The sequence below is a fragment of the Onychostoma macrolepis genome, chromosome 15 (assembly GCF_012432095.1).
Source record: "Onychostoma macrolepis isolate SWU-2019 chromosome 15, ASM1243209v1, whole genome shotgun sequence".
NCBI lineage: Eukaryota > Metazoa > Chordata > Actinopteri > Cypriniformes > Cyprinidae > Onychostoma > Onychostoma macrolepis.
In genome coordinates, this window is record NC_081169.1 from 1032798 (window position 1) to 1046459 (window position 13662).

At 38.8% G+C, this 13662-nt stretch overlaps 1 protein-coding gene across 2 annotated transcripts in view; it reads right to left on the reverse strand.

Moving 5' to 3' along the window:
* Positions 1 to 2175: 2175 nt before the first annotated feature.
* ift80 (intraflagellar transport 80 homolog (Chlamydomonas)) overlaps positions 2176 to 13662 on the reverse strand; it is a 60093-nt gene continuing 48606 nt past the window's right edge. The window contains exons 17-20 of one of the 2 annotated variants that reach the window (XM_058744915.1): positions 3216 to 3305; positions 2968 to 3140; positions 2771 to 2894; positions 2176 to 2592 (exon numbers count right to left, since the gene is read on the reverse strand). In XM_058744915.1, coding sequence (XP_058600898.1) covers positions 2482 to 2592; positions 2771 to 2894; positions 2968 to 3140; positions 3216 to 3305 — 498 coding nt within the window. In that variant the 3' untranslated portion in view covers positions 2176 to 2481. Of the gene's footprint in view, positions 2593 to 2770; positions 2895 to 2967; positions 3141 to 3215; positions 3306 to 13662 lie in introns of those variants that run through there. The other variant, XM_058744916.1, reaches the window with a different exon arrangement.

Consider the following 13662-nt stretch of genomic DNA (forward strand, 5'->3'; position numbering starts at 1 on the left):
AGACGCAGGCAGTGTGCTGCATAGCCGCTCTTTAGTGTAACGTTAGATGCATGTTGATTTTATCAGACGATGTCGCAATTATAAATGAGAGTGACTCCTGGTTAACATGTATTAATGGGTCGTGTTTAGTCACTATTTAGTGTGGAATTTTTCTACAATATTCGCTCATCATGACAGTAAAATAGGGCATTCTAAGTCAATCTACCGCAGTTTTTCCTCCCTCAATCAGTAGAAAATGTGGTTAACACCCGGTCATGCATGAAAAAAATTATAATACCGCAATATACCGTGAAACCGGTATAATTTTGAAAAATACCGTGATATAAATTTTTGGTCATACCGCCCAGCACTAGTTTCGGCTTCGATGAACATTTAATTTCTATGATTAAGAAATACCACTCACCTGCAGCATCAGTCTTGACTGTCTATTTGGGCATTACCATATATAAAGACATCCATAAGATTGCCAGAGACAATTTTAATAGTATTGTAGGTAAGGTCAAAAATGACATTCAAAGATGGAAGAATCTTAAAGTCTCTCTTCAAGGAAGAATCTCCACAGTTAAGATGAATTTGTTACCTCGGTTTAACTTTCTTTTCTCTATGCTACCACTTTCTCCCCCTCCAGGTTACTTTAAGGAGATCAACTCCATACTTTCTCAATTTATCTGGAATGATAAATGCCCCAGAATCAAACTTACCACATTACAACATCCTAATCGCACAGGAGGACTGGCGGTACCAAATTTTGAATTGTATTATTGATCGTTCCAGTTTAAGGCTCTTCATAATTGGGTTAATCCTCAATCTACAGTTTCTTGGAGAGTGATTGAAGCTGACAAGGTTAAACCAAATAGACTCCAAGATATGTTATTTACTGGCACAGGAAAAAAAGGTGATAATTATAAATTTGGTCCGGTTGTGGCTAATTCTATTAAAATCTGGAAAACGGTTGAACGTCTCATAGGAGGACCCTTCAAATTTTGTAACAGTACACCTTTATGGCATAATTTTAATTTTGTATGTGGAAATTATCCATTTGTCCAACCCTCTTGGCATAAACACATGCGGTGATATATGATAACCAGGGCCTCTGTTCATTTCAGACATTAAGAACTAAATTTTGTTTATCAGCATCCGCATATTTTGTCTTTCTTAAATTACGTTCTGCTCTCAAAGCGTATGGAGTTCCTCGGGCATCTCCCATCTCCTCTCATCCTATGCAAGATTGGATTGCACCATCTTCTGGTCGGCCATCTGTTTCCTTAATATATAATAAAATGATTGATTGCATTATAAAACCTCTTTCTATTAAATCTATTTGGAATATGGAATTATCTGACCTTAATTTATCTGTCGACTGGGAGAGAGTGTGGTCTAACCACATCTTAACATCTAAAAACTTGGCTCATCGTCTTATTCACTTCAAAGTCATTCATAGAGCATACATAACTCCTTACAAAAGATTCAAAATGAAACTACAACCGAATTTTAACTGCCATATATGTAATACTGCATCATCAGGTACTTTTCTTCATATGTTTTGGGAGTGTCCTATCGTCATTAATCTATGGACACAGTCCTAAACCACTTCCTGGATTGACAGTTACTTGTTTCTGCTTCTTTTCTATGTTTTGATACAGACGTTCAGGACTCTTTCTGTAGATGTGTAATAGCTCCTCCTATCAAATAAAAACAAAAACACTGACAGCTGGAAATTCTGTCAATGGCGGGTAAAGGGTTGCACAAAAACACATGTAACGACATTGCATTGTACTGCTATTAGTTCTAAATATGTCCCAGACCACAGTGAAGCCTGCCTTCCCTCTCCTCTAACACATGATCACTGTGGAACTGCATCAAAACAAAGGATTCAAAATTCTTTCTTTCTTTTTTTAAGATTTATTTTCCCTTTTATAATGATGGGACAGTATAGAGCAGACAGGAAGCGAAGTGGTCCACGAGCTGGGATTTGAATTTGGGATGCCTGTAGCAGAACAACTCTATACGGATTCATATTACACTGCATTGTGCCAAAACCCTGATTATGATCAGAATGTTTGCCAGTGGATAAACTGCAAATGAGTCTCTGGTAGAAGTGTTTTGTTCCAGAGTGTGGGATCACTAAAAATGCATGTTAGGTGGAAACAGCTCTTCATTCACTCACCAATGCTAGTTTTATTTCAAATATGCATTTATTGAATAAACATAAATCAAGCTTTTACAATAAAAATTCATTCTTGTTACAAAATCGTCATGAAATGATATGATATAAATAACAGCTGAACTAGACGTGATGCTTGTTAATAGACTGATGTGCATTTTTCAGAGGTTAAGATATGAATTCATATGCCTGCCATAACTTCTTAATTTTGAGAGATAGCCACAGTGTATAGTTAGTGTTGAGGAGTCAGAGATCAGTGCTCGTTCAGTTGGAATCCAGGCCTCGGTTTACCTGACTTACATTACAGGTGTGTGTTTTTATCGGCGAATGGACACACTGCTTCTGACGGATGAGTTGGCTGCTTTTTCCCGCTCCATAGCAAACTCCATTTCAATTTTAGCCTGGATTTTCTCCCAGTCCACTTCCACCTGAACATAAGCAGGAGAGACGGAAATATTAATAAATTGTAAAATAAATCAGAAACAATAAAAGCCCTATACAGAGGAGACTGGTTTACTGTGAGGACAGACAAACTCCGTGGCTTCAATCCCATCAACCACAGACATTTGAACAGTGCTACAGATCCATGAGGTGAACATGTCTTACTCCCTCAGAATACTGCAGGAATCTCTTGTTGGTTTCCTGCTTTCCAAAGTCCTGCAGGAACTTCTGTCTGTGAGCCAGCACCGTGTCCACATGAGTTTTGTACTTCACCGCCAACTCCAGAGCCCTGCGGAGAGACAGGCATGAGCAGCAGACACACAGGCGCGTGCGGAGAGGACAGTGTCAGCGACGGCTCGCACCTGTCCCAGTTGTAGAGGTTGATGTGTATCTGGATGGCGTGGTAATTGAGGTTGGCCTGCAGTAGAGTGGCCTCGGCCTCCTGTACGTGTCCGCTGAAGAGCAGGATGTGAGCGAGACACGAGTCTCTCGACGGCAGGTCCTTTATAAAGTTGATGTACTGCACCTTGTCAATCTACCAGAGACAAAGACGAGCGTTAAAGAGACGGAGAGGAGACTGTGATGTGAGATATTCTCTCGGTAGATTCACCTTTCCTATAGCTGCATACGCCACTTCTGCTGTGCTCAGCTCCCTATTGGCCATCGCCAGACCGGCCAGACACGACCAGAGCATCTGATCCTGTAAGAGAGTACACTCTTCTGTGACATTTCATAATGTTATTAACAAAGTGCTGATGAACGGTCATTGCACTGCATGCAGCTATGGGCCTTTTTCACTGTCCGCATTCAAAAACCGGAAGCTTCGAGTAGTTGTGTAAAATAACTTCCGCTGTAGCCTTTATGAATGGCAATGCCTGTAGCACGGGGTTGTTGTGATTTATTAATGAACAATTCATCATAGATGTTTCATTAAAACATGTTAACCACAGTTATCAATCATTAATCAGGTATGACGAAACGAGGAAAAATGTTCTCATGATATTCTGACGCATATTTAGGGCCCGAGCACCGAGGTGCGAGGACCCTCTTGGAATTGCTCACGTTTATTCATGATTTAATGTATGCACAATACTTCAGAGACAGACTAGCTTTTTACTGAAAAAATGCAAGAATACCATACAAACAACATATCACATTAAAGAGCAATAAAATCAGGCAAGCTTATACATCTTATAAAACATTAACCACGACTAAAGACTGTACAAATTAAAGTAAATTTAAATGAAAGTAATATTGATTTCGTGCACTAACTTTACTTTCTAATAGGCTACAATCATCATGTATTAGATCAAATTGGAGTTGCTCAAATATATTCATATTTTTCATCCCAGAATTATTCAAAAATAACTGGTTTTACCATCTTAAACGTGACACATCCTCCGGGTTTGAGCACAGTGATTGAATAGCATTATGTAGATAAGATTAGAGAAGAACCGTAGTAAACACTGCGCAATAATAAAAACAATAACATTAAAAATAAAATTAAAACAGTCAGAGTATTTCTCCAGCAGTAACGTGAGCAGCCGCGGGCAGATTCTCATCAGTTATCATGACGGTCGCGACACCGACAACGCTTACAAACGGCTCGCTAACATAGGTTAATGTTTCACGTTAAAATCATGGACTACACATATGGTAGGGTATCATCTGTTAAACAGATTCTTTTAACTGAGAATCTGCCCACGGCTGCTTATGTTACTGCTGGAGAAATACTCCGAATATACAGTGTTCTAATTTTTGTTTTTAATTAGGCTAATTAATTAATTATGATTAATTATTGCACAATGTACTGTTATCATAATAAACACTTGTTGAACGCCGATTTTATTGCTCTTTAATGTGATATGTTGTTTGTATGCTATTCTTGCATTTTTTCAGTAAAAAGCTGGTCTGTCGCTGAAGTATTGTGCATACATACGCCTATGCACTCCCATTTAAATCATGAAATATGATGAGAATATCATGAGAACATTTTTCCTCGTTTCGTCATACCCTATTAATGATTGATAACTGTGGTTAACATGTTTTAATGAAACATCTATAATGAATTGTTCATTAATAAATCGCAACATCCCCCTGCTACAGGCATTGCCATTCATAAAGGCTACAGCGGAGGTTATTTTTAGAGATGTTCCGATACCCTTTTCCCCTTCCCGATACCGATTCCGATACCTAGGCTCAGGGTATCGGCCGATACCGAGTACTGATCCGATACTATGTATCTGGTTATACAGCTATACTTACTAGCCCTGTATGAATTGATACATACAATTATTTTACGGTGCGCTTCACCATAGATAGATAGTCTGGTGAGTAAACAAAAAATATAATATATAATGTTTGGAAAAAAGTACACTCTTAACATCAGTCAGTCAAGCATTATAAATATATTATGATAATCAAGTATTATTTAATGATAGAACTTTAGTAATTAGAATTAAAACTTGGTAACCATGTATGAATGCATATTAGTCATTTTATCTGAACTTAGGGAAAAAGGGTGGTGGTGCTTTTTTGATCATTCAGTGTTTCTGTAAAAATGGGGGGAAAACTATCAATAATACTGATAAGATGGGGGATCACGTGACCCTTCGACGGCGATGCAAGCTTAGTCTTTCGCTCTGCTCACTTTGCCACATATTGTAAGATCCTGTCAGTAAAATTTGAACCACTCTGCATTGGACCCATCATGAGTGCTAAGGCAGACAAAGGGGATCGGAAAAGAGAGATTGAGCAATCGCCAATGAAGAAAAAATTCAGAGATTCCGCCATCTCCAGAGAAGACCTCAACGATGCTATCGCTAGCCGTATTGAACTAGCATTTAAACAACAGCAAAACACTTTGAATTCGGTTGTGAATTCGGCAGTAAGAGATGCGATGGACTCTGTACTGATTCCAGCATTGCGCGAACTGTGTGAGGACATACAAGCGACCAACAAGTCTGTTAAAGAGCTAAGAGAGGAGTTTGAGGCCATAACTACAGCGGCGAAGCAGACACGTGACCGCGTTGACTCTGTGCAAGCAGATGCACGTGAGGATAGGAGGGCAGTCACGGACGTAAGAAATCAGCTGGAGCGACTCACCGAGAAGATGATGGATATGGAGGACAGGTGCAGGAGGAACAACGTACGACTGGTGGGGCTGCCAGAGGGGCTGAGGGATCCGGCGGCTGGTTTCCTCAGAGTTCATCTTCCCAAGTGGATTCCTTTCTTGAGGGGCCGTGACATTGAGATTGACCGGGCGCACCGCGTGTATGACGGAGGGAGAGGCTCCGATCGGCCGCGCACTCTTATCTTCCGTGTACTGAGATGGCATGACAGATCAGATATCCTGAAGGGTGCTCGGCAGGCCTATCCGGTGAAATGCGCACAGAACAATGTTACACTACTATTTTTTCCCGACTTTAGTCCAGCTACAGCGATCAGGAGAAAGGCATTTGGTCCGGTTTTGAAGAAGATGACAGCGCTTGGCCTCCAGCCCTTCCTCATCTATCCGGCGGTGGTTAAACTACGGCACAAAGGGGAACAGAAAAGCTTCGATTCCCCTCAGAAAGCGGAGGATTTTATCAGCTCCCTGTCTCAGCAGAAGACATGCCGCGGCTCTGCGGGGCGGCGACGGGGAACAGCGGCCGCTGTCTCTCCGGTCCAGCGGGAGGAACTTGATGGCCGGGATGGACATGGTTCTAGCTGCCCAGTAGGGGATGATGGTAGGATGGACATGGACGCTTGCTAAGTCTATTTTTTGCTTTTTCTTCTCTCCTCTACTACCGAGATATTGTCCCTATATATCCGGTACAACGATCTCGTTGCTGGTAAGACTGACACTCCTTTTTTCTCTCTCTCTCTTTTTGGAGGGACTAATTGAGAGTAGGTTTAATTAAAAATATTTTTGGCTGTGTGGGCCTTTCGGGAGACATGTCTTGCGTTGGAGTGGATCGGTCACGAACCATCACTATTTTTGTTGCTCAGTCAGACCTATGTTCTCGGTAATGTGCGGTCTGAGTTGTTCCTCGTTTATAGTTGTTGGTTGTTCAGGTTTTTATGTTGTTTTACTTTTTACAACAGACATTTATACTGTTATTTATTTTACCTTATTTCTAAAGGGATTTTTCTTCTAGGAGGTTTGGTATCTAAAATGCACGTCAGCGTTTACATGCTATTTACAGAATGGAAGTGCTTTTGTTTTCATTTATTGAATACAATTTAGGGATTGTGAATATTCAATGCATACTCTAAATATTTTATCACTGAATGTGAATGGTTTAAATTCGCTGTTAAACGAACCCGTGTGTTAGAATATTTACACCGTAAGTCTATTTCCTGTGCCCTAATTCAAGAGACGCATTTAAAACAAGCTGATGTGGCACGTTTTCAGAATAAATATTATAAATTAGTGGCTTTTTCCTGCGCTCAAAATAAAACTAAGGGGGTGCTTATCCTTGTTAATCGAAAGTTAAATTTAACAATTGAACACCTTGGTAGTGATGAGAAGGGTAGATTTGTTTTTATCCGATGCAAAATATATAATAATAGGTTAGCATTGGTCTCTATTTACGGTCCGAATGAGACAGACACAGATTTCCAAAACATTACTTGAGCAGACTGACTGCCCATTAGTGGTGGGTGGGGATTTTAATGCTGTCATAAATCCTGCTTTAGATAAATCTCAATTTGATACAACAGCCAATCCATCTTCTAAATTACTGAATAAATTTATCACGGAGCTCAACTTAATCGATCTTTGGAGAATTCAGAATACTAAAGCTAAGGACTTCACTTTTTTTTCTAATAGACATAAGACTTTCTCTAGGATAGACTACATATTTCTCAGCCCATCTTTAATTTCGTCGAATTCGTCCATCTCTATATTACCAATTTTATTATCTGATCATTCTGCTGTGTTGTGCAGTGTTCCTCTTTCCGATGTTAAAGCCAAAGCCCTAGATGGCGCTTTAACATATCATTATTAAGTAATCAGACTTTCATTACTTCATTAAAAGAATATATTAAGGAATTTCTTGAAATCAATATGCCCTCTGATGTGGATCCTCAAATAATGTGGGAATCGACTAAATGTGCCATACGAGGATTCTGTATATCTTTTCTTCTACTCTTGCCAAAGCGAAAACTTACCAATTTACACAATTAGAAAATAAAATCCAATCATTGCAAAACCTACAAAACAACATTTTACTGAGCAACAGGCTACACAGTTGTCCTCTTTAAAAGAAGAATATGATTTACTTTCACACTCAAAGGCGGAATTTATTTTACATAGGACTAGGCAAAAATATTATTTTGAATCAGAGAGACCTAGTCATTTATTGGCCCTTAGGTTGAAAGAATGCGAGTCTAAGGCATATATTAGCGCAATAAAATCATCGGATGATCAGGTCACCATGAATCCTGCGGCAATTAATGACATATTTAAAGGTTTTACATGAATCTGTATAAAGCGAAACAGATTTTGATGAACCAATTTGTAAGCAGTATTTAGATAAATTGGAACTGCCTCGGATCTCACAGATGGATAAAGAATCTTTGGAGGCCCCATTAAGTTTGGAGGAGCTACACGTCTCTCTAAAAAGCCTTCAAAAGGGCAAATCGCCAGGTCTAGATGGTCTCCCCCCGGAATTATATTTAGAAATTTGGGATTTGGTAGGGACACTTATGCTTAATTCATTTAATTTTGCGATTGAACATGGGGTTTTCATAGAGATCAAAAACATCACTGATTTCATTACTTCTTAAAAAGGAAAGACCCATTAGATTGTTCCAGCTACAGACCGATTTCGCTTATCCCATGTGATCTTAAAATCTATGCTAAAGTTTTTGCTTTTCGTATGGAGAAGGTAATTCATAGTCTGATCAAGGAGGACCAAACTGGTTTCATCAAGGCGCAATGCATCTGACAATATCGTCGACTCCTTCATATTCTGGACTTTGCAGACTCCCACCCGACCCCTTGTGCGGTCTTTTCACTTGATGCAGAAAAAGCCTTTGACAGGCTAGAGTGGAATTATATGTGGGCAGTTCTGCAATGTTTCGGCTTCGGTGAACACTTCATTTCTATGATCAAGACATTATACCACACACCTGCAGCATCAGTCATAACTGGTAATATTATTTCCCCCCCATTCCCTTTGCAGCGGGGAACAAGGCAGGGATGTCCGCTTTCACCCTTATTGTTTTGTCTATCTCTTGAACCCTTAGCACAAGCCATCAGGAAATCTGAAGTATCGATTAAGATTCATGATCATAATCATAGTATTTCGTTATCGCTGATGATATTATTCTATATTTAGACCACTTTGATGTTTCAGTCTCTAGTGTAATTAAGGAATTTGATAATTTTAGTAGCTTATCAGGATATAAAATAAATTGGAGCAAATCTGCTTTAATGCCAATTAACAATGTTAAAGTCAATTCTTCTATTCCCTCATTTATCCCTATTAAGGAATCTTTCATCTATTTGGGCATTACCATATATAAAACATTCATAAGATTGCCAGAGACAATTTTAATAATATCTTAGTTAAAGTCAAAATGACATTCAAAGATGGAAGAATCTTAAAGTCTCTCTTCAAGGAAGAATTTCCACTGTTAAGATGAATTTGTTACCTCGATTTAATTTTTTTCTCTATGCTACCACTTTCTCCCCTCCAGGTTATTTTAAGGAGATTAACTCCATAATTTCTAAATTTATCTGGAATGATAAATGCCCCAGAATTAAACTTACCACATTACAACATCCTAATAGCGCAGGAGGACTGGCTGTACCAAATTTTGAACTGTATTATTGGTCGCTCCAGCTTAAGGCTCTTCATAATTGAGTTGATCCTCAATCTACAGTTTCTTGGAGAGTGATTGAAGCTGACAAGGTTAAACCAAATAGACTCCAAGATATGTTATTTACTGGCACAGGAAAAAAGGGGATAAGTATAAATTTGGTCCGGTTGTGGCCAACTCTATTAAAATCTGGAAAACGGTGGAACGTCGGATAGGAGGAACCTTCAAATTTTGTAATAGTACACCTTTATGGCACAATTTTAATTTTGTATGCGGAAATCGTCCATTTGTCCAACCCTCTTGGTCCTCTTTAGGTGTAAACACATGCGGTGATATATATGATAACCAGGGCCTATGTTCATTTCAGACATTAAGAACCAAATTTTGTCTACCAGCATCCGCATATTTTGTCTTTCTTCAGTTACGTTCTGCTCTCAAAGCGTATGGAGTTCCTTGGGCATCTCCCATCTCCTCTCATCCTATGCAAGATTGGATTGCACCATCTGTTGGTCGGCCGTCTGTTTCTTTAATATATAATAAGATTATTGATTGCGTTACAAAACCTCTTTCTATTAAAACTATTTGGAATAGGGAATTATCTGACCTTAATTTATCTGTCGACTGGGAGAGAGTGTGGTCTAATCTCAGTTTAACATCTAAAAATCTGGCTCATCGTCTTATTCACTTCAAAGTCATTCATAGAGCATACATAACTCCTTACAAAAGATTTAAAATGAAACTACAACCGAATCTCAACTGCCATATATGTAATACTACATCATCAGGTACTTTTCTGCATATGTTTTGGGAATGTCCTGTCGTCATCAGTCTATGGACACATGTAAACCTGGTTTTATCATCCTTATTGCAAATGGATTGGTCTGTTAATCCAAGTTTGTGTCTTCTTAATGATGATTCTGATCTCTGTATAACCTCAATGCAAAAGAGAATGATGTTTGCTGGTTTTACAGCTGCGAAGAAGACAGTAATACAAAACTGGTTTACACCGCACATGTGTGGAAAAACATATTGGATCCGTAGTCTCCTGCACATAGTGGCTTGTGAATGTACAACAGCACGAATCAATGGGGCCAAGCCTTCTACCATCGATGCTTGGCAGTGCTTTCTTTTTGATATACGTGACTGTATAAAGGAGTGACTTTGGGTTTTTCTTGCCTTTCCCTCTTTCCCTCCCTTTGATTGGACTTTGAGATATTGAGTATGTGTCTGTTGTTGTTTTTTATTTTTATTTTTATTTTATTTTATTTTTTTTATTATTTTTTTTTTATTTTATTTTGGATGTTATGTATAAAAAATAAATAAAAATGTTGATAACAATAATACTGATAAGATAATAATCATACAATGAATTCTACTAAGAACAATATAAACGCACTAAGGATTAACGAGCTGCTGGATTCATGAATATTAATCACGTTGTCTGCATTGGCTCGAACTGATTGGCTGAAATCAAAACAGGGACGATAATAGGTGAGCGCCAGCCAATGAGATTGTCGTTTGCTCATTAGCTCCGCCTACTACCGGAGAACCCGGCAGTTAGAATTCCAAAGGAACTCCGTTATTTTGACAGAAAAATACAACAAAGAATATCGTTTACATACCATTCGGAATTGACGTGCTTACATGTAAAAGACTCTCTCTCTTCCTATTTGCAGCGTTAAGCAAAGCTAGCGCGCATAACTATAGGTCTTGTTTAAGAAAATGGTATCGGATCGGTACATGGGTTCAAGTACTCGCCGATACCGATGCCAGAATTTTTTGTGGTATCGGTGAAATTTCCGATACTAGAATCGGAATCGGAACAACCCTAGTTATTTTACACAACTACTCGAAGTTTCCGGTTTTCAAACGCGGACCGTGAAAAAGGCCCATTGGTCAAAGTGCTTCTCAGTCATTACCCTCATCTAGCATCAGGTCTGTGGTGAATAACTGACCCATCTACAATCCCAAACCGCAGTTCAATAACTGCAAACCCACATTAGTTTAGTAAAACAGCCAGAGTTAGTCAGCTAAATTAACAGGAAACACTTTATGTTTCAATGTTCATTAGAATTAGACTACTGGTCAAAAGTTTGGAATAATTTGAATTTTTTAATGTTTTGAAAGAATCAGCATTTTAGAATGATTTCTGAAAGATGATGTGGAGTAGTTATGCTGAAAATTCAGCTTTGATCACAGCAATCAATTACATTTTAGCATATATTCACTAGGGGTGTAACGGTTCTCAGTAAAAAAATCTCCATCCACGATTCACTGCGGTCAGGCCAGCCTCCACTTTGAAAAACACGCAAACGGTATAAACGGTAAGCGTATATACTAGGCGTTACGGTAATATAGTGTAAAAACTCAGTTCAAATGAAAAGCGATCTTTGCCATTGATTTATTGAGCCAGTTTCTCTGTCAATAATGAATTAATAAATAAATGAATAAGAAAAATACACAAATAAAGATATAAACATCAATCAATAAAAAAATAATACAAATGTTTAAAAAAACGGCCTGATAGCATGAAAATGACTTCAAATGTTGAGTAATATTAAATGTAGAATTTCCATGTAATATCAAAATAACTGTTTGATGTGAAATAAAATAAAAACCTTTCATAAACTTGTATATAACCTTTTTTTATCTGTAAATTCACGTAGTTATAAAGAGAAAACGTCTTGAAAAAAAAATTAAAAATTTGTATATATGCAAATTGTATAATATCCAAGGTACACATTTCTAGTAATTGTGCAGTTAATTCTCATATTGCATTTTCAGAAAGTTTTGGAATATTTGTCCTCTCCCCAAATATGTCACTACCGAAAAACACAGTAATAATAATTTAATTAGAAGAGTTATATTGACCTATTAAGATTTTGCTTATACATCTAGATTGTAAATTTATTTTTATTGCTATTTTATTAAAAAAATTTCAGAGGTGAATCAATAGCAATTACATTTTTAACAATATTTCAAGTGTAATTTATGAGATTTGTTGTATTTTGAAACCAATTTTTCTTTGTAAAAGGCAAAAAGTTGATCATATTGATTTCACAGTTAAGGATTCTTTCATTTGAATATACATTGAATCAAAAACTATCATAACATCTTATTTGATAATTCAGTATACTTTATTTTTGACAAAACATCCCATGTTTCTGTCAGAGAGTCTCAGTCACTTCAGTCACCACAGCCAACACAGTCACCACAGTCATCAGCACCAACGTTCACCAGATCCCAATCCTCAGATTACTAATCACCCACACTCTCCACACTCCCTCCTCGTCTGGTCTACCGTTCACATCCCTGAACCCTAACCAGACCCTCTACGTGTACTTACCTGTGTTTACTCACCTTAGATGTTCCTGTTCTCCACTGCTCCTGTGCTCCACCGATCCCGTTCCTCCACGATCATCCTAAGGCGAAACAAAAATCAAATTACCGCAAGCTAAGCCATTCAGAAATGGTCTCACAGTGTCATACTCACCTATCGACTGCTCCTGCTTCTTCCCTGCTCATCAGTTAATAAATACCCCTGTTTGATCACTTACCTCTGTGTTCCTTGTCTGTGTCGTGACAGAAGACCGGACCAGGATACGTACATTTGCACATCATGGATCCCCGGCTTCTCACACCAGCTGACATGCTCGAGGAATTGCTCAATACCCTCTGAGCCACCCTCACACCTGTCACCACCCCAGAATCTCCCTCTGTAAGTCCCATGGCCTTGACTGCTTCCTACACGGGTGATACAGCTGAGTGTGGCGGCTTCCTCCTTCAAGTCCCCTTGTTTATCAAGATGCAACTGCAGAAATTCACCACCACACGCTCTAAGGTAGCCTTTCTCATCTCCTTATTGAGTGGCAAAGCACTGCTCTGGGCTCGAGCTATCTGGAATGCTCAAAGTACCATAATTAACTCCTACGAAGCCTTTTCTAACCACTTCAAGGAGGTGTTTGGTTCCGCCACGGGAATGCTGTACGTTCAGGATCAACTTCTACGGTTGCGCCAAGAGGAATTGTCGACGAGTGATTACTCCCTACAGTTTCGCACGCTGATGACGAGTGAATGGAATGAGGCCACGCTGTTGAGTGCATATCGTCAAGGGTTGAATCCTCGTATCCGCGCTCAGATGGCCATTTATGACGACAACGTAGGACTCGAGAGTTTTATGCAGCGTGCCTCACGCATCTCACAACGCCTCTCTGCTTTTCATCGTGACAAAGCCGCACACCAGCTCA